The sequence below is a fragment of the Danio rerio genome, chromosome 9 (genome assembly GCF_052040795.2).
Source record: "Danio rerio strain M-AB ecotype USA chromosome 9, GRCz13ab, whole genome shotgun sequence".
NCBI lineage: Eukaryota > Metazoa > Chordata > Actinopteri > Cypriniformes > Danionidae > Danio > Danio rerio.
In genome coordinates, this window is record NC_141029.1 from 1,115,509 (window position 1) to 1,137,648 (window position 22,140).

At 38.5% G+C, this 22,140-nt stretch overlaps 1 protein-coding gene across 5 annotated transcripts in view; it reads left to right on the forward strand.

Moving 5' to 3' along the window:
* rap2aa (RAP2A, member of RAS oncogene family a) overlaps positions 1-20,844 on the forward strand; it is a 23,117-nt gene extending 2,273 nt beyond the window's left edge. The window contains exons 2-5 of one of the 5 annotated variants that reach the window (XM_087267282.1): positions 3,506-3,749; positions 6,467-6,527; positions 6,603-6,735; positions 18,213-20,844. In XM_087267282.1, the coding sequence (XP_087123408.1) occupies positions 3,672-3,749; positions 6,467-6,527; positions 6,603-6,735; positions 18,213-18,450 (510 nt within the window). In that variant the 5' untranslated portion in view covers positions 3,506-3,671 and the 3' untranslated portion in view covers positions 18,451-20,844. Of the gene's footprint in view, positions 1-3,282; positions 3,439-3,505; positions 3,750-6,466; positions 6,528-6,602; positions 6,736-11,060; positions 12,198-12,306; positions 14,265-18,212 lie in introns of those variants that run through there. The other 4 variants (XM_087267283.1, XR_015499030.1, XR_015499031.1 and 1 more) reach the window with 4 other exon arrangements.
* Positions 20,845-22,140: the final 1,296 nt, after the last annotated feature.

Sequence of the window (22,140 nt, forward strand, 5' to 3'; positions counted from 1 at the left end):
TTTATATTTATTTTAACTTATTATTACAATTATTATTATTATTATGATTTCATTCACTAATTTTCCTTCAGCTTGGTCCGTTTATTCATCAGGAGTTCTCTATTCCAGCATATGTTTGACACAGCCAGATATACAGGATGATGCACGCGGGATTAGCCTGTCACTGGTAATGAAATATAATGATATATAAATAGGACTCATAAAACAGTTCGTTTCAGTCCATATATTAAATAGACAGGTTAACAGCATTATCATATCTCTCTGCTTTCGTCTGTGTTTCTTCCAGTCAGACTGACACACTCTGGGGTTTTTTATATGTCAACAGGAGGCAACAAGTCTTCATTGAATCATTCACTCTGTAGTGTTTGTTTTGACATTTTTTTGCATCTGCTGCGTTTGGATTGGCTCAGTGTGTTGCTTCAACTACAATATTAGCCACGCCCCTTATTTACCAAGAAAAAGGAAGAGAAAGCCCCGCCCCCTTCGTTTCAGTTGGAAGTACATCGACATGCTGAAATAAAAGTCATCGCAGCTTCTGATTTACAAAGATGCATACACATTTTATTATGTGCAGATACTAACACAATCTCATGGCAATTCGTAACTTTTTTAATTTAGTGGCTAATTCGTATGAATTCGTATGATCTAATTCGTACAATTCAAGGCTGATTTATACTTCTGCTTTGACGTGCACATCAAAAAATGTAACTGTACGTCGCAACGACGCGTAGCGCAAGCTCTGTGATTGGTCGACTTGGTATCGCTGACAAGTCTGGGCGGGACTGAGAGCCGCATGAATGATGTGAGCCTGATGGAGCGATTGTTTACAAGTGTGGAGTCCTGTGAAGAAGCTCCGGATGGAAAGTTTTGTTTTGTGTTTACCTCATAGTTAAAGTTGTTGCACGTCCGCCGGTTCCTGCCTCAAAATGAGCGAGTTTGAGCTACTTGTATATCCCGGAAGTGTTCAGGAAAAGCAAAACAACAGCGAAGAAACTCGACACGGAGGAGCATTAACACCTCACTGCCAACTAGTGTTTTGGAAGTGTTAATGCAGACCCACAGAGACAGCGCGCAGAAGTATAAATGCACAGCTACACGCGTTGCATGCGCCGTGGGTTACGCCGGTCACCTGGCGCAGAAGTATAAACCAGGCTTTAGTACGATTTGCTCATCCCCCAATGACGGTTGGGTTTAGGGGTGGGGTTAGGTGCTACGCCCCTTATAAAATCGTACAACAGAACTCGTACAAATTCGTACGAATTAGCCACTAAACTGGCAAAACGTAAAATACTTACGTTTTCTCGTGAGATCAGGCTGGTACATACATGTATATGGATCAAGGGAGATACATTTATACAGTTTGAGAAACTTGCTGTCTTGAATTCCTTTATATATCAGTTTTCAATACAATTTGAGAAAAAGTACAAACGTTTCTGTGGCTCATTAGCTGTCACGATTGCTAGGCGATGAGATCAGTTGCTGTTGTGTCTCTGTGGATTATTGCCGTTTTGACTGATTAAAGATTAACTTTTACCTTCATCTCCATGCACTTGTGTTCTGTACAGCAGCCAAGCGTTACGGTTTTGCTCTGAATATCAGCAGATATACAGTGCTACACTGTGAAGTGTCCTCTTTATCTTTGGCTCATTTCAGCAGTATTTCCTGTCCTACAGGAAGTGCTGAGTTTGATTGAAAACACTGAGGCTGCGTCCCAATTCACCTGCTTATACTACATAAAAATGATGTATGCCTCAAGGTTGGACGTGTTGTGTGTTCAGAGATGCTCTTCTGCAGAGCTCGGTTGTAACGAGTGCTTATTTGAGTTACTGTTGCCTTTCTATCAGCTGGAACCAGTCTGGCCATTCTCCTCTGACCTCTGGCCTCATCAGCAAGGCATTTGCGCCCACAGAACTGCCGCTCACTGGATATTTCCTCTTTGTCGGAGCATTCTCAGTAAACCCTAGAGATGGTTGTGCATTAAAATCCCAGTAGATCAGCAGTTTCTGAAATACTCAGAGCAGCCCGTCTGGCACCAACAACCATGCCATGGTTAGAGTCACTTGAATCCCCTTTCTTTCCCATTCTGATGCTCGCTTTGAACTGCAGCAGATCGTCTTGACCATGTCTACACCAATGACTGTAAAAAATATGGACGACGCGACAGCCCCTTTTCCCATTGAACGCCTTGAGGGCAAAACGCCTGCTTGACGGGCACAAACTGTCGCAAAAGACTGCTGAAATTGGAGCCTTGACATGCGCAGAAGGACTGTCTGATGGAGCCAGAGGAGGAGCCGCGAAAATGAGCGGAGTCGAGCTTCCAACCAAACGCTTTATGCAAAATCAACCACGCCCCCCGAACTGCTCAGCATGCGTTTGCTGTCATATCAACACAAATGGATGTAATAACGTTAACAAATATGAGGGTTTTATATATTTAATCGCGCAAGCTCCGGGCCGCAGCGCATATCCTACTCGCGGCGTCGCGGGCTGATTCCGGCTCGCATGCGGCAGCGCCGGCTCGCTCGGCCGCCGCGTCTGGCTCGATTGACTCGGGCTGGAATCGGACGGGCAGTGAGTCCAGGCATCCGGAGTAGGTCCAGCAGAGGTAGTCAGTCTGAGCTCTGAGGGGTAAGTCTCCGGCAGGCGAGAATCTAGCCGGAACTGGCCCGAGTGTATTTTGCTATCTGGGTGGTTAGGCGTGTATCAGCAAACTAATAACGCCCGAAAAAAGCCCTGACCTTAGCGAATAAACAGTGTTCCACCAGATCATGTGTGTCAGAAACTGTAGTTTACTGCTGAACTCATGTTGTCATGGTAAAATAACACAGAAATCGAGTAATAACACTTCAGTATCCTGCCGAAGCTCAGACGCGCTGCTTTGAGAAACTGTCAATCACGATGACACGCCCAGCATTAAATTACTGCTAAAAACAAACTGATTACAAAAATGAAGATCTGCACCTATTTCAGCACAATAATCAGTGCCTTAATCGACCAGAACCATCTTTCGGGACATTTTATTGCAAGTGTAATACATTTTTTTATTTGGGCTCAAGTCTCCTTCATTAACACGGAGGAGGCGGGCTTTATGACTTGTACTGCAGCCAGCCCCCAGGGGGCGATCTAACGGCCGAGACCTTCACTCAAACGCAGGATTGCGGCACACTTGGTCTACACGCCTAAATGCATGTTGCTGCCATGTGATTGGCTCATTAGAGACCTGCGTTAACGAGCAGTTGAACAGGTGTACCTAATAAATTGGCCGGCGAGTGTATATCTACTAAATGTGAATTTTGGAGCGCTCTAGTTTACAGATAACCATAAAACTAACATTACCGACATCCAAAAAAAATGTATTGAATATTCACAGGACATTTAAACAACCAATGAATCCAAGATTCCCTGTCCTGTGTTGGGGAAGTGGAGAGTTTCACACATGTAAGCAGATTGAGATGAAGCCTCATTTCTCCACACAGCTTTATTGACGGTTCTGCTTGTGGTTTAGAGAAACAGTGGATCTCGCTGATGGCTGTGAGCTGTGTGTCTGCGCCGGCTGATCTTTCACATGCCTTATTTGGACATTCAGACACGTTTGCAGCATATTCTGATGTGAAGGTGTTGATGTGAGCTCCAATAAGAGGCGCTCTGACTGTAAGATGTAGGACAACAGGATGCTCTCGAGCGGCTCGGTTGGGTTTGGTGGAAGGAGAGGATCACCTGCTGGTTTCAGTGTCATGTATGTTTCCCAGGTCAGGCGCACACCCACACACACACAGACACACACACATACAGAGAGAGACACAAACACGCACACACACACACACACACACACAGAGAGAGACACAAACACAAACCCACACAGATACACAAACGCACACTCATAAACACACAGACAGGCACAAACACGCACACACACACACACACACACACACACACACACACACACACACACACACACACACACACACACACACACACACACATACACAGACATAAACACACATAGATACACAAACACACACATATACACACAGACACAGACCTGCACTCATACAAACACACACTCACACACACTCTCACAGACACACACAGATATACCCACACACACACAGATACATAAACACACACTCATAAACACAAACACACATGGATACACACACATACACAAACACGCACACAGATACACAAACACACACTCATAAACACACAGATAAACACAGACAGACACACACACACACACACATAAACACACACACACAAGCACACATAGATACACAAACAAACACACAGACAGGCAGACACACACACACACACCCATATACTCACAGATACAGACCTTCACTCATACACACACTCTCACATAGACACACTCTCACAACCACACACATAGATACACACACACACAGACATACACACACATATACATAAACACACACCCATAAACGCACACACAAGCACACATAGATATACACATACACAAAAACACACTCATAAACACACATAGATACACACACACACACACACTGAGACATAAACACACACAAACACACAGACAGGCAGACACACACACTCATACTGTATACACACATACACACTAACTCTCACAGACACACACACAAACACAGATAAACACGCTCACAGACACAGATCTACACTCATACACACACTCACAAAGACAGACATACACACTCACACACTCTGACACACAAACACGCAGACACAAACCCCCCACACACATTCATACACACACTCCCCTGGACTCAAACAAACACACAGACCCACTCACACACAAACACAGGCAGACACACACACTCATACTGTATACACACATACACACTAACTCTCACAGACACACACACTCACACTCATATACACACACAAACTCTCACAGACACGCACACAGACACAGACCTACAGTCATACACACACTCTCACAAAGACAAACTCACACAGGCACACACTCATACACACACAAAATCTCTCACAGACAAACACTCACACACACAAACAAGGCGACCCAACCCCCCACACACACTCATACACACTCTCTCCCAGACTCAAACCAACACACAAACCCTCTTTCACACACATACACACATTTTCAACACACACATATCTCTCTCTTATACACACATCTCTCTCTCACACACACACACATTCACAGGCACACACACCAACTCTTTCTCACACAAACACACACTACTGTACACAAGTAGAAGAACTCTGCATAACTCACTTACACACACACACACACACACACACACACACACACACACACATCTCTTACACAGTCACACATTCTCTACCACAGAAACACACTCACTCTCTATCACACACACACACACAGAGGTGGTGAGCATGCGGAAGTGTGCAGGTGAATGTGTGTGTTCTTGTGTGAACGGCTGTGCTATCTCTCTCTCTCTCTCTCTGCGTGATCAATGAGCTCTGTTTATTGAGCTGATAACGAGACGATTCTCAGCAGACGAGAGTGTGCCTGTGTGAACTCAGCTATTCCACCCTGGACACAGAGAGATGTGTAATACTGCGGTGATACTGACTGCGCGTGTGAACAACAGTAATCCAGCAGGGTCAACACCTCCGGCCTGTGAACAACGCCTCCTCTGATCACCAGTACTCAGTGCTGGAAAGAGTCCAGAAAATTGATACTCGAGTTAAGAAGCAATACTTGCCTTAAAATGTTGTGCGAGTAAAATCTGTAGCCCTTTCAAAAGTATTGAAGAGTAGTGAGTATTACGCAGTAAATAGCTGACGCATGTAATTTGTGGATGTGTGTAAACGTAACATTCTGTAGTGCATCTAGCGATTGCCCAGCAGGAACACAACGTCATCAGACGCTAGTATTAGGTTAGATTTAGATTGTGATGTCAGGTGACCAGAATTCAATGTCTTGTCTGCGTCTAAGGACAACGTTATTTTAATGTCCAATAATGAGGTCAAATAATGTTGATATTTGGTTGATTTTAGGTTGTGTTAGAAAGTGACCAAAATCCAACGTTGAGCCAACATCTTAAGCCAGCGTCATATTGACGTCAAACACTGACATTTATTCATCAGGTATGGCAACCAAAATCCAACGTCTGATACACGTTATAGTGGTAACGTCCACACAACGTCAAGCTGTAACATCATTAGACGTTGGTATTTGGTTGATTTTAGGTTGTGTTAGAAAGTAACCAAAATCCAACGTTAAGCCAACATCTTAACCCAACATCATATTGACGTCAAATACTGACATTTATTCGTCATGTATGGCAACCGAAATCCAACATCCGATATACGTCATAGTGGTAACGTCCACACAACGTCAAGCTGTAACATCATTAGACGTTGATATTTGGTTGATTTTAGGTTGGACATTGATTTTAAGTTGGGTTGTAGCATTTTTTTTAGCAATAAATAAACACCATAAAAACAATTCTTGCTGTTTTATATTTTCGCAACACAGGCTCATTCTGAAAACGTAGCCCTATATACATTTCTGGAGATTGTGAATTATGTAGCCAGAGGTACGTATGTCTGCATTTCATCTTTATACAAACAATATGGAGTGGCATGACAACATTCCTTTTTGCACTTAACAGCTGACTGCTTACCTCTGGCTTTCCTGCTGTTTGTCCAGTGGCTCGACGCATATGTCGGTGAACTTGAGACTCAGAGAGGAGTTGACCACGTTGACGGGGTTCGTGTCTGGCAAAGAGCAGTTCCAGAAAGTGGGTAAGACAAAAATTTAAGCCAAAAAGTAAAATAAACAAGTAAAAAACAGGGTGAAAATGTGGTAAAAATAAGTTTGGTAAAAATCAGGCGAGTGCTTTTTTTATTCTGGATTGCTTTTGAAAACACTGTCGGTTGGGTTTAGGGAAGGGGGTGGGAGGGTCAATTGGTGCTTTTGAAAACACTGTCGGTTGGGTTTAGGGAAGGGGGTGGGCGGGTCAATTGGTGCTTTTGAAAACACTGTCGGTTGGGTTTAGGGAAGGGGGTGGGAGGGTCAATTGGTGCTTTTGAAAACACTGTTGGTTGGGTTTAGGGAAGGAGGCGGGCGCTGGTCAGACGGTGCTTTTGAAAACACTGTTGGTTGGGTTTAGGGAAGGGGGTGGGAGGGTCAATTGGTGCTTTTGAAAAAACTGTCGGTTTGGGTTTAGGGAAGGGGCGGGCGCTGGTCAGTCAGTGCTTTTGAAAACACTGTTGGTTGGGTTTAGGGAAGGGAGTGGGCGGGTCAACTGGTAATTTTGAAAACACTGTCAGTTGGGTTTAGGGAAGGGGCTGGACAGGTCAATCGATGATTTTGAAAACACTATCGGTTGGGTTTAGGGAAGGGGGTAGGCGGGTCAGTCGATCGGTCAGCCAGTCAGTCGACATCGGCCTCTGGTAAATTTACGTGAGAACAGCAGGCATGAATGGCACTCACGAGAGAAATGTGAGATGTGAAAAAGCGTACACAGCGCCCTCTAGTGGATTCACAAAAATGCAAAAATACATAGCTCCTGGGATGTATTTGACGCTCTCCAGAAATGTATATGGCAGAACGGTTTCAGAATGAGCCTGGGTTGAATTTTTGAGTTGATCCAAATGGACTTTTCTAGTCATCCCAACTTACATCAGTCAAACTGACTAAAAATATTCAATTAAAACTTCCTTATTGTAGAAATAACTAAAGTAACTTATTCTACTTCAACTAAACTTTAAGTAACTTATTAAAATAAGTTAAAGCAACATATAAACAAGTAAACACATGAACTGTCATGACTGTCAGGGGTCGCTCAGTGGATGAACCGCCAACTATTTTATGTTTACACAGCAGATGCCCTTCCAGCTGCAACCCATACACACTCATTCACACACACACACACACACACACACACGCACACACACACACACACACACACACACTCATAATTATTTGTCATGTGAAATTTTAATCCTTTTTAATATTTCCCTATTTCTGTTTAACGAAGAGCAGATTTTCTTCAACGCATTTCTAATCATTACAGTTTTAATAACTCATTTCTAATAACTCTTTTCTTTTATCTTTGCCATGTTTGCCTCTCGTAATATTTGACTAGATATTTTTCAAGACACTAGTGTTCAGCTTATGAATACAGCATGAACATAGTTCCATAAATCCCCTAAAATCTAAACTATTGAACTAATGTAGACCCGAATAATTGCATTGGTTTTTCATAGAAATCATCTCAACTTATAATGTGCTGCCATCTATTGGTGAAATAATAAATCCTTCAGGAAAATATCCTAATAAACATGAGTGGAATACTGTATTTTATTCATTCATTCATTTTCCTACAGCTTAGTCCCTTTATTTATCAGGGGTGGTCACAGCAGAATGAACCACCAACTATTCCAGCATCTTCCCTGTTTATTGGATATTTTCTATGTTTAATTACATTTAAAATGCAAGACAATATACATATTTTACAGTCCTCAACAACATGAATTAGGTTAGTTGAAGTTGTCTAACGGGCCTCACGGTGGTGCAGTGGATAGCACGATTGCCTCACAGCAAGAAGGTCACTGGTTTGAGCCTTGGCTGGGTCAGTTGGCGTTTCTGAGTTTGCATGTTCTCCCTGTGTTGGTGTGGGTTTCCTGCGGGTGCTCCGCTTTCCCCCACAGTCCAAACACATGCGCTATAGGGGAGTTGAGTAAGCTAAAATTGTCCGTGGTGTATGAGTGTGTATGGATGTTTTCCAGTGATGGGTTGCAGCTAGAAGGGCATTCGCTGCATAAAACATGTGCTGGATAAGTTGGTGGTTCATTCTGCTGTGGTGACCCCTGATTAATGAAGGGACTAAGCCGAAAAGAAAATTAATAATTTTGTCTAATTTTCACACTGTTTTCATTTTATTTTTAATTAAAACTTTTAATTATTTTGATGTGTTTTGACAATGTGTTTTTGTATTTTTTTAAATTAATTTACTTTTCAGTCTTTGTTATATTCTACTCAAACATTAAACTTAAAAACTATCTGAAATAAAATACACTTTATGACAGCAAATTCATGAAATAAAGTGTTGAATAATGAACATTTAATTACCCATTAGTTTATTTGCCACAATGTACTAATGTAGCTAATAGAAAATGGCTATTTTACTTAAAAAATAGTCAGCTTCGTAAAATTATACACCGATATGAAGCTACAGCACTGTCAATATAATGAAACATATTATTAATTTAGTTCAATGCAAAATGTGCTTTATTGGCATGACTGCTAATGATACAATACTGTCAAAGCTTGAAATATGTGGACAAATATAAAAACAGAATAACAATAACATGTCAAAATAAAAGAATCGTCTTCCGATTCAGCCTGTGTTTCCTTCCGTTACCGACAACCGGCCGGTTTTGACTCAAGCGGAAGCTCGGCTTGCCTCTGCCCGGTGTCGAGGGCGCGGTTTCGGGCAGCCAAGCGGCTATTGGCCACCGCAAAGATCCGTTAACCAACTATACGGAAGCCGAGATGGAAGTTCGTGAGTGAATCGTGTAGTGAGTCGGATCTTTTAAACGATGTTTTGAACATAATGTACAACAACTTGGCAATATCAGTACACCCTTACTTTACAGGTAAAGAAAACAGGTGCAGATAAAGAACAAATAAAATGTTGCATAAAATACTGTCAAGTAAAATGATTTACATAACTAAATCCTAAAAAACAAAAAGGATAAAAAATGTTTTTTTAAATAAACAAATAAATGAAAAGAACTAGGGGTTTTCCTGTCATTTATATATCTATTTTTTTTTTATCAAAGATAAAAGACTAATTGCACTTTTTGTTTTCATTCTCTTAAGACAGTGTTTCTCAAACTTTTTTCACCAAGTACCACCTCAGAAAAAATGGTCTCTCCAAGTACCACCATAATGACTGGTATTGAAAAACACAGTAGGCCTAATTAAGCAGCTACAGCTCTGGACAGTTCACAAACGTGGCTGATTATTGCTTATTATTATGAATATTTATTATTGTCAGCCACTTTAAACATAATAAATAGTTTAAATAATAACACACAGGTAAAAAAAAAAGATAAATAAAACGTCCACGTTTAAATTAAAATGTAATCCTAAAAGTTCATTAAAAATGGCATTGTTCTTAAAAAGTTAAAAGAAAACTGCTGTACTCAAATGTAAAGTATTATCATAAAGTAGCCTACAGTATTCATCAAAACCTGCAAATGTTTCTTGGACCTCATGAATATAGGTTATACCGTATGTCATAATGTTCATTTATAACTCTGTTTGATACATTTTTTAATATATGACTTATTTGTATATCTTTGAAATCTAAACGTTTACTTGTATTTTGAATATATGAATTGGATTTACATATTTAAATTAGAAATTAGACCTGCTTTGAACAGTATAGAACATCTATACACACTCATTCACACTCATACACTATTTAGCCTACCCAATTCACCTGTACCGCAAGCTTTGGACTGTGGGGGAAACCGAAGCACGCAGAGGAAACCCATGTGAACGCAGGGAGAACATGCAAACTCCACACAGAAACGCCAACTGACCCAGCCAAGGTTCGGACAGCGACCTTCTTGCTGTGAGGCGACAGCACTACCTACTGCGCCACCGCGTCGTCAAGCCAAATATTTAAAAATATATATAATTTAATATAAAAAATATATGAATAATTTAATATAAATTAGAATATAAACTTAAGGGCGACTTAGTGGCTCAGTGGTTAGCACTGTTGCATCACTGCACAACTAATTTAGCCTGAGTGTATGAGAGTGTGTGTATAGGTGTTTCCCAGTACTGGGTTGTGGCTGGAAGGGCCTCCGCTGCGTAAAATATGCTGGAATAGTTGGCGGTTCATTCTGCTGTGGTGACCCCTTATTAAAAAAGGGACTAAGCTGAAGGAAAAAATAATAAATTAATGAAAAATAGAAAATTTGAGCTCAAAAATAGCTCTATTGCGGAGAATCAGTGCATCATCCCGTAAACGATTCTTATGAACAAATTGTTCAAACGAATCGATTCACCCAAATGAATTTAACTTCACAATCACAGTAACGGAGCTGCTCGTTGGAGGATCCCCACCCGTAAGCATGGCGGTGTGTTAGTGTGTATGTTTGTTCATAAACACTGGAGAGATATGGAAAACGCCAACAGGCGCTGCGACTGCTCAACATAACCGGAATATAACGTGCTTTGTGTCTGCGCGCCGGTACCGGAGGCTGTCCGCTGGGTATCTCCATGCACTCTTTGTTTGTTTACTCAAGTAATATGGTGAGCTGAGCTGAAGAAAAGCACAAGTTATTGCTGATAGCATCACCCATCCGCCGTTTCCCCGTACTAGTGCATTAATCGCCGGTGATCATGAGGCGCTGCCGCGGGCTCGTTTAAACGTTAATCGACACGTTTAAACGCCGCAAAACATGATCGTCATCATCGATATCATGAATGTGTGACTTTATTCTGATTTTTAATTTCCATCCGGAGAGATGCGCGAGTATAAAGTGGTGGTCCTCGGGAGCGGCGGGGTCGGTAAATCCGCGCTCACCGTGCAGTTTGTAACCGGGACGTTCATCGAAAAGTACGACCCGACCATCGAGGATTTCTACCGTAAGGAGATCGAGGTGGACTCGTCGCCGTCGGTGCTGGAGATCCTGGACACGGCGGGCACCGAGCAGTTCGCGTCCATGCGGGATCTCTACATTAAAAACGGCCAGGGCTTCATCCTGGTCTACAGCCTGGTGAACCAGCAGAGCTTCCAGGACATCAAGCCCATGAGGGACCAGATCATCCGAGTCAAGAGGTGAACGAGTCAGTAATAAGTCTGAGGTGTATTGACATGTCAAAGTGTGGGCAATGCTGTTAAAGAGAGAAATATACTGCAAATATTACACTGATAAGGGGTTTAAGCACAGTTGTGTGTCAACAGTGTGTGAATATCACCATCCGCTAATAATAAACATGAATTAATTTTATTTATTATAGCCACACTTGATTAAAAAGACAGAAACTACAAACGAATAATTGTAGTAATAGTAGTCATAGTAGTTATTGAATAATTGTAGTAGTCGTCATCGTAATAGAGATATTGAATAATTGTAGTAGTAGTCGTCTTAGTGGTTGTAATATTGGATAATTGTAGTCATAGTAATTATTGAATGATTGTAGTAGTTGTCATCGTATTGTAGTCCTTGTTATAGTAGTAATGTTGAATAATTGTAGTAGTTGTCATCGTATTGTAGTCCTTGTTATAGTAGTAATGTTGAATAATTGTAGTAGTTGTCATCGTATTGTAGTCCTTGTTATAGTAGTAATGTTGAATAATTGTAGTAGTTGTCATCGTATTGTAGTCCTTGTTATAGTAGTAATGTTGAATAATTGTTACAGTAGTCATTGTCGTAGTAATTGAATAATTGTAGTAATAGTAGTAGTTGTAGTAGCAGTAGTCGTCGTAGTAGTAATATTGAATAATTGTTGTAGTAGTCGTCGTCATTGTAGCAGTCGTTGTAGTAGTAGTAATATTGATTAATTATAGTAGTAGTAATAGTCGTCGTAGTAGTAATATTAAATAATTGTAGTAGGAGTAGTTGTCGTAGTAGTTGTCAAAGTACTAATGTTGAATAACTAGTAGTCATTGTTGTCATAGTAATTGAATAATTGTAGGAGTAGTAGTTGTATTAGCAGTAGTCGACATTATAGTAGTAGTCGTCAAAGTAGAACTGTTGAATAATTGTCGTAGTAGTAATCGTTGTAGTTATATTGAATACTTGTAGTAATAGTAGTAGTAGTCATCATTGTGGTGGTAGTAATATTGAATAATTGTAGTAGTTGTAGTAGCAGTAGTCGTCATAGTAGAAATGTTGAAAAATTGTCGTCGTCATTGTAGTATTAGTAATATTGAATAATTGTAGTAGTAATAGTAGTAGTAGTCGTCCTGGTCATAGTAGTAGTAATTTTGAATAATTGTAGTAGCAGTAGTCATCATCGTTGTCGTAGTAGTAATGTTGAATAATTATAGTAGTCGTTGTCATCATAGTAATTGAATAACTGTAGTAGTTGTTATAGTAGTAGTCGTAGTAGAAATGTTGAATAATTGTCTTAGTATTAGTCGACATCATTGTAGTAGTCGTTGTTGTAGCAGTAGTCATCATCATAGTAGTTGTAGTAGTAATGTTAAAATATTGTAGTAGTCATGGTTGTCGTCGTAGTAATTAAATCATTGTAGTAGTAGTTGTTGTAGTAGTCATCGTAGTAGTAATGATGAATAATTGTAGTAGTAGTCATTGTAGTCGTCGTCGTAGTAATAATGTTGAATAATTATAATAGTAGTCGTCGTTGTTGTAGTCGTTGTTGTAGTCGTTGTCGTTAGTAGTCTGCTGGAACTACTTTAGCTGTGTGCTTATCATGAGCCAATCAGAATCAAGCATTCAACAGAGCCAAAGTGTCTAATTTAATTTAAAGGTACAGTCCACCCAAAAACTGAATATTCTGTCATCGATTTCTCTTTTGTTTGAAACCTTTAGGAGTTTCTTTCTTCTGTTAAACACTAAAGAAGATATTTTGAAGAATGCTATAATTATTGACTTCCATTGTGGAAAAATAAATACTGTAGAAGTCCGTGGATACAGCATTCTTCAAAATATCTTCTTTTATGTTCAACTAAAACTCAACAAAACTCATAAAAGTTTGGGAAACACTTGAGGCAGAGTATAAAGTGAGTAAATGATCATTTTAAGTGAACGAACCCCTAAAATTTTCAAATCTTGTGGCAGTCCGTCACCTTTATGTGCATATCCAACACATTTAGAGCAATAATTTAGACACTAATCAACAATTGAAAGTCAAGACATTGTTCTCTAATTCTCAGTGTGTAACTGTGACGTAAACTGTGGTGTAACTCCACACTCCCACTAACCTCACATTCACCCTGAAAACAGTCTTCTGGACCACAGATATATTTATACAGAGCTGCAAACAGCACAGTGTTCCCACGCAAATAATACAGATCTGCTCTCTGCTGCTGCCGCTGCTCACGTAATATTGAATAATTGAATGAATGCATGAATATTTCAGACAGTAAAAGTGACGCATAATGAGGTGGAGATGGCGAATAAGAGACATTCTGCTCATGTTGAAGGACAGATAGTTGAAGAGCACAGTAAAACAGCGGGTTTACTGCATTTTTAATGTGTTACAGAAGTAAATGTCAAACACAAGAAACGGCGGAGAGCAAAGTTAAATCATCAATCATAAATTGGCATGAGTGTACAAAAAAACTTCTCCTTATGCATTAGTAGTAGTAGTTTTAGTAGTCGTTGTTGTATTCGTAGTCGTTCTAGTAGTAATAGTAGTTGTCGTTGTAGTACTAGTCTTAGTAGTCGTGATAATAGTTGTAGTTGTCGTCATAGCAGTAGTCGTTTTAGTAGTCGAAGTAGTAGTCGTAATAGTAGTTATAGTAGTTGTAGTAGTAGTAATAATAGTAGTAGTTGTCATCATAGCAGTAATCACAGTCGTTGTAGTAGTAGTCTTTATAATAGTAGCCGTAGTAATAGTAGTAGTTGTCGTCATTGTAGTAGTAGTCATCATCGTAGTAGTTGTACTAGTTGTAGTAGTAGTAGTAATAATAGTAGTAGTTGTCGTAGTAGTAGTCATCCTAGTTGTAGTAGTTTTAGTAGTAGTCGTCGTTGTTGTATTTGTAGTCATTGTAGTAGTTGTAGTAATAGTAGTAGTTGTCGTCATTGTAGTAGTAGTCATCATCGTAGTAGTTGTACTAGTTGTAGTAGTAATAATAGTAGTTGTCATCGTCGTCGTAGTAGTAGTCATCCTAGTTGTAGTAGTAGTAGTAGTCGTCGTTGTTGTATTTGTAGTCATTGTAGTAGTTGTAGTAATAGTAGTTGTCATTGTCGTTGTAGTACTAGTCGTAGTAGTAGTAGTTGTTGTCGTAGTAGTAGTCATTGTAGTAGTAGTAGTCTTCATAATAGTAGTAGTCGTAGAAGTAGTCGCAGTTGTAGTAATAGTAGTAGTAGTTGTCATTGTTGTTGTAGTAGTAGTCTTCTTAATAGTAGTAGTTGTAGTAGTAGTAGTTGTTGTCTTCGTCGTTGCAGTAGTAGTCATTGTCGTAATAGTAGTAGTAGTAGATGTCGTCATCGTCGTAGTAGTAGTTGTTGTAGTACTAGTAGCTGTTGTTGTAGTAGTAGTCGTCCTAGTAGTAGTAGTCATTGTAGTCGTCGTTGTAGTAGTAGTAGTCATCATAGTAGTAGTAGTTACAATGTTTTCTATTTACTTTATAGTCATTTGACAAATTAGAATTTTTCAGTAACACAATAGGTGCTTTTCCTAGTTTTTAGTTACTTTTATAATTATGTAACTCAGTTACTATTCGTGAGAAGTAACTATAACTCTCCTGCTATAACACTGCTCCCTAAAAAAGTAACTAGTTTCGTTACTTAGTTACTTTTTCTGGAAAGTAATGCATTACGTTACTTTTGAGTTACTTTTTCATACCGGGCTTGATCTCATTCAGAACTTGCCAGGGTTTTTCCTTTATTTACCAGAGGAGCTCTGCAATCAACAACACACTGCATAACCTTCATTAACCTTTACAAAACACACTCAAAAACGTATAATTTAGGACATGGATGCCTAAACTAGAGCCCACAGGCCGAAGTTGTCAACACAATGTTTTGTGAAAACAAATAAAGATTTGTGAGTTGGCTTTTTGGTTTATATAGGTTAATATTTAACTCTATAGAAGTGCCCTGCATGATATTTCAGTCAAGCAACAAGGCAGAAAATGTAAAACTGGCTCTCAGTTGGTTTAAACTGTAAGTACAGACACATATTTTGAGTCCCGAGCCACAAACTGTGTAAATGAGGGCCAGAACACGGCGATCCTGGAGGTGCTCCTAAACTCTGATGTCATTAGTGGTTTGCTAATAGCAGGGTGTGTCTGTGAGGGGTGTGGCTTCAGTAACTCCGCCCTCCTGTGGTTTGTGGTCGTGCACTTCCTCCTTTTTTCCTGGAGGAAAGCTGAACAATGCTGACACACTGGGAGAATCCTGAGAGTTCCTTTATATCAGCCCTGAGAAGTGTACAGTTCATAAAGATATGAAGATACAGGATGAGATAATTAAGGAAACTGATCAAAGAGAGCATGCTGTGTTGTGAATGCTGCCAGTTTTATCAGAGCTCGGCCTTGAGCGTCTTGTTTGCTTTATTTACTGCTGTAACATGGGTGGAATAATGCCTACGAATGTCATTAAAACAGAGCTTTATACAGTTAGTGTAGTTATTAAGCTTTTAGTCTGGGTGCACAAGTTCAAGACTTAAATGTGCCCTTTAGTGCATTGATTCAACAAGCATCAATTATCAAGTATAATAGTATATCAAAGTATCAAGTATAATAGTAGGGTTGTGATATAGTTTCACAAATATGAAATATTAATATTTAAGTAATATTAATATTTAAATTAGTCTGGAGAAAGTCTTGTTTTATTTCGGCTAGAATAAAAGCAGTTTTTATTTGTTTTAAGGTCATTTTAAGCTCAATATAATGAACCACCTTCAGCAATATTTCAGAGTTACTGCAGGGTCTTAAAAATTCTTAGGGGGTCTTAAAATCCAAATTTTAGACCTTAAAAAGTCTTAAATTTGTGAAAATATAGTGTTGTAGGTCTTAAATCTGTTTTAAACGAGTCCTAATTTTCCTTTGTTCATGTATTGCTACCCAATCTGGCCAAAACTCACACAATCACCAACAATCATCTCAATAAAACTTTAAACTATTTATTTAAAAAGGCCATTTTAACTCTGTTTACCATAATGGTTAAATTATTTTCCTTACAAAAAAAATTGTTTAAAAGTGCTCCATGTATTTACTGCTGAGGACACTGACCTGGACAGATTGTTGTGCATAGGTTTAGTTTATTGTAGTTTTTAAAAAATGTAAAACATTTGCTCAATTTTTATTTCATTTTTTAAAAAGTTTATGTTGGAATACAAGTAGAGCTTGCTCATCTTTACACAATAGTAAAAATATTTTGTTAAGAAATTTTTAAAATATATATATTTTTATTATTAATATATAATTGTATTATTAAATTTAGTTAATTACTTACCTATATATGTATGTGTATATATATATATATATATATATATATATATATATATATATATATATTAGGGATGCAACGTTACAGTTAGCCTACAGTTCAATACATACCTGGATTTATTTATTTATTTTTTTTACATGGTTTTCGCTTTGCTTCGGACAGTGATATCGCTGGGTGCTGCAGATGTAAAGTCTTGTTATACACGTGTAAAACATTGATTGCACACAGTTATTTTTTTTCACCGTTTTTTCCTTCATTGACGTTATATTTACCGGCAAAACTGAGATGTCCGCACTCCGCAGATTTGAAAGAGGCCGACGCTTCCTCGTACTGTTGCCTAACTTCACCGCCGCTCGCCATGTTAATGTGTGGAATGATGGTTAACCACCCCCTAACTTTAGAGCATAATGATTGGATATTTACTCACAGGGAGGAGTTTCCTCACCTCAGCTCGTAGACTTACACAATCAGTCAATTCAGGGAGATATAAAACACACATAAATGATTTAAACGTAAAACCGAGGAAACCGCAATTCACAAGCGCGTATTGAACCATGGATGACGTACCGAACGGTTCAATATTATTTTGAGAATCGTGGCATCTCTAATATATATATATATATATATATATATATATATATATATATATATATATATATATATATATATATATATATATATATATATATACATTTTTTTTATTATTATTATTATTTTCTGTGATGGGCAAATAAAAATCTTTTCTATCTGGGCCATTTTAAGAAATCCTTTGCTTTTAGCCTTTTTTGAGTCTAAAATTTCATTCATAATGGTCTTAAAAATATCTTGGTGAAACCTGCAGAGCCCCTTATCTGTGTTGGATTGTCTCCAGAACAAACCACTGTTATACAATGACTTGCCTAATTACCCTAACTTTACCCTGATTACCCTAGTGAAGCCTTTAAATGTCACTTTAAGCTGAACACTAGTGTCTTGAAGAATATCTAGTCTAATATTATGTGCTGTCATCATGGCACAGAGAAAATAAATCAGTTATTAGAGATGAGTTATTAAATTATTATGTGCAGAAATGTGCTGAAATCTGTATGTGCTTGCGTGTGGTGCAGGTATGAGAAGGTTCCTGTGATCCTGGTGGGCAACAAGGTGGATCTGGAGAGCGAGCGGGAGGTGTCTGTGCAGGAGGGACAGGCTCTGGCCGAGGAGTGGGGCTGTCCCTTCATCGAGACTTCCGCTAAAAGCAAGACTATGGTGGACGAACTCTTCGCCGAGATTGTGCGACAGATGGACTACGCAGCACAGCCCGATAAAGACGATCCCTGCTGCTCCTCCTGCAATATACAATAACCCACACACACACACAGACTTGTTCTTATATCCCGGTGGGGACTCTCATAAACATGGTTCTACTATACAAAATGTAAATCCTCTTCTCTACGCCCTCACAGGAAACAATCTGCACTTTTACGTTTAACGTTCTGTCTGCTTTATGAGCATGTTTACCCACAGGGACCTCAATTTTGGTCCCCACGGTGACACAAGTCCCCATGAGTCTGTGTACATTCAGGTTTAAGTCCCCACCGGGATACAAAGACAAGTGCATACACATGCATACGGACCGGACACACTCACATTGGTTTTGGTGGTTTATGGGGACTCTCCACATCCGTAATCTATTTTATATAGTAAAAATACACTCACAAAAAACAACATTTTTATGATGAAATACTCTGTTAAGAACTGTTTTAAAGCGTTCTAAGTTAAAAGGACACAAGACATGTCCTCATAAACCCTCTCAATAAGTACAACTAGGTCACACCCATGTCATTATTCAAATTTTGGTCCTCGTAAACCACCAAAACCAGTATAAAAACATGTCGGTTTTGGTGTTTTATGAGGACTCTCCTTAGGCATAATGTATTTTATACAGTAAAACCTACTTAATATGTCCCAATCCCTAAACCCAACCCTTACAGGAAAAATGTGGCGCGATATTACTTCTAAAACACCCTGTTAAGTATGATTTTTAAAGCATTTTGAATTACAAGGACACAACATGTCCTCATAAACCCTCCTAATATGTACAACTAGGTCACACTTGTGTCCTCGTAAAACACCAAAAACCATAAACACACACATTTTAGTGGTTTATGAAGACTGTTCTTAGGCGTAATGTATTTTACATTCTAAAAACCACTTGTTTTATGGTCAAACCCCTAAAGTAACCCTCAAAATAAAAACGTGGCAAAATTTGAATGTGAAAAATCCCATTAAGTATGACTTTTAAGTGTTTTTAATTACAACGACACAAGGCATGTCCTCATAAACCACCTCAATGTTGAAACACCTAAATCATACCAATCTCATACAAATTTCTGTCACATTTGTCATACAAATTTCCTCATAAACCACCAAAACCAGTACACACACACACTCACATTTGTATTTGGTGGTTTATAAGGACTCTCCATAGGCATAATGTATTTTTTACATTAAAAACACTTATCGTTTGGCCCTACCCCTATTAACAACCCTCACAGAAAGCCTTTTTTTATTATTTTGAATAACGACGACACAAGATGTGTCCTTAAAAACCACCTTAATAAGTATAACTAGGTCACACCAATGTCATTATACAGATTGCTGTCCTCATAAACCAGCAAATCCAGTACAACATGTAATGTTTGGTGATTTATGAGGACTCCTCGTAGGTGTGATGTATTTCATACTGTAAAAACCAGATATTATATGTCCCCACTTCTAAACCCAACCTTCACAGGAAAAATGTGCCAAGATTTTAATGCGAAATCAAGTTTTGAGCATTTCAAATTATGAGGACTCAATTTATGTCCTGTTTAAACCACCTTATACTAACAACATGGTCCCTTTTTTACCACCAAAACCAGTACAAACACACACATACACGTTGGTGGTTTATGAGGACTCTCCATAGGCATAATGTGATTTACACAGTAAAAAAAAAACACTCATTTGACTCTACCCCCAATAATTAGTTAATTACAACTACACAAGGCATGTCCTCATAAACCACCTCAATGTTGTTACACCGAAATCATACAAATTTCTGTCCTCATAAACCACCAAAACCAGTACACACACTCAAACCCACACTACAGTAGCTTAATAGACCTTCTAGTGTCGGCAGTTGTCCATCGTTCGCATCTACAGACTGACTGGCATCATTGTGAGGAGTTTTCTGTCACTTTATATGTACGGACTGGCCCGCGGGAAGAGCACTTGCCTTAGTTTTTCACACTTTCTCCTGTTTCAGCGGGAACCGGTCTGACTGTTTGACCCTGTATTGATGATTTGATCTGAGTTTGTCTCCAGGTCAGAGAGAGAGTAAGAGATTTCTCAGCCATATGCTTGATATAGCCATATTTTAATTTAATGAGGACTTTAGAATTGTTCATTTAAGGAGTAGCTTTCTCCAAAATCAAGTTGAAAAGCTTTGTTCCAAAAGCCCAGAGTGAGCTTGGATTTGATGTATTGCCTGACTTGAAATTCTGGCTTTTTCATCTTGCAGTTTTTTATTTCTTTGTCCAAAATTGTGACTTTTTCTTGCAATTGTGAGTTTAAAGACATTTTTTCAGAATTACAAATATTGCAGATGATGTCTCTCAGTGGTTTTATATGATGCAGTTTCTGACATGTTGTTCTGTTTTCCATCTCACAACTGAAGTAATATCCCACATAAATGGCTTTATTTGCATTTTTAAAGACATGTTGCTCTCTTTTATTTATTTTTTTACCTTCGACTTGAGCTTTGTTCCAAGATCTACCAAAACAACGATCAAAAACAATCCCAAAGTGATTCTCTCAGATCATTTGTGATCTCCCAACTGAAGTTATGGCCCTCAAAACTCTCATTTTTGATGGATTTTTAATTCCATTTCTTCTTTTTCCTTCCACTTAAGCTTTGTTTCAAAACACAATGATAAAAACAGTCTTAAAGTGATCATCAAAGTCATAAATCTGACTTTTTCATCATCTAGCGTTGAGTTTTGGTTACAATTCTTCTCGTTTTTTTCCTCAGAATTGTGATTTCTGTCTTGCAGTTGTGAGTTTATAGGTAATATCACAGTTCTGACTTCGTCTTGTAGACTTTTTTATTCAGAAATGCAAATCTTGCAGATCATTTCTTTTACATTATGCAATTTCTGACATGTTGTTCTAACGTTTTTCATCTCACAACTGAAGTAATATCCCACATAAATGGCTTTATTTGCACTTTTAAAGACATGTTGCTCTCTTTTATTTATTTTTAAGTTCGACTTGAGCTTTGTTCCAAGATCTACCAAAACAACGATCAAAAACAATCCCAAAGTGATTCTCTCAGATCATTTGTGATCTCACAACTGAAGTTTTATCCCACAAAACTCACTTTTTTGATGCATTTTTAATTCCATTTCTTCTTCTTTTTCCTTCCACTTAAGCTTTGTTCCAAAACACAATAATAAAAACAATCCCAAAGTGATTATCAGTCACAAATCTGACTTTTTCATCATCTAGTGTTGAGTTTTGGTTACAAATCTTCTCTTTTTTTCCTCAGAATTGTCTTGCAGTTGTGAATTTATAGTTAATATCACAGTTCTGACTTCTTGACTTTTTTATTCAGAAATGCAAATCTTGCAGATCATTTCTTTTATATTTTGTATTTTTCTGACATTTTTAGACCGCTTTATCCTACTTTTTTTGGCATTTTTAATGACAGTTTGCTCTTTAATTTTTATTTCACCTCTGAACACACTAAAAGTGAATTTTCATGAGATTCTCACAATCACAAATGTATTCCTTCATTAATTTTTCATCTTACATCTTTAAGTTTTTTTCTTTTTTGCTCTGAATTCGGAGTTTATTTATGATGTTTTCTTTTTTTTCAGAATCTCGCTAATAGCGTCTCACTATTTTGTTGATATTAAACAATTTCCACTAGTTTAAATCTCACAATTGATGTTGAATCCCAAACACTGACATTTTCCTGCAGTTTAAATGACATTTTGTTTTTTGAAGTTT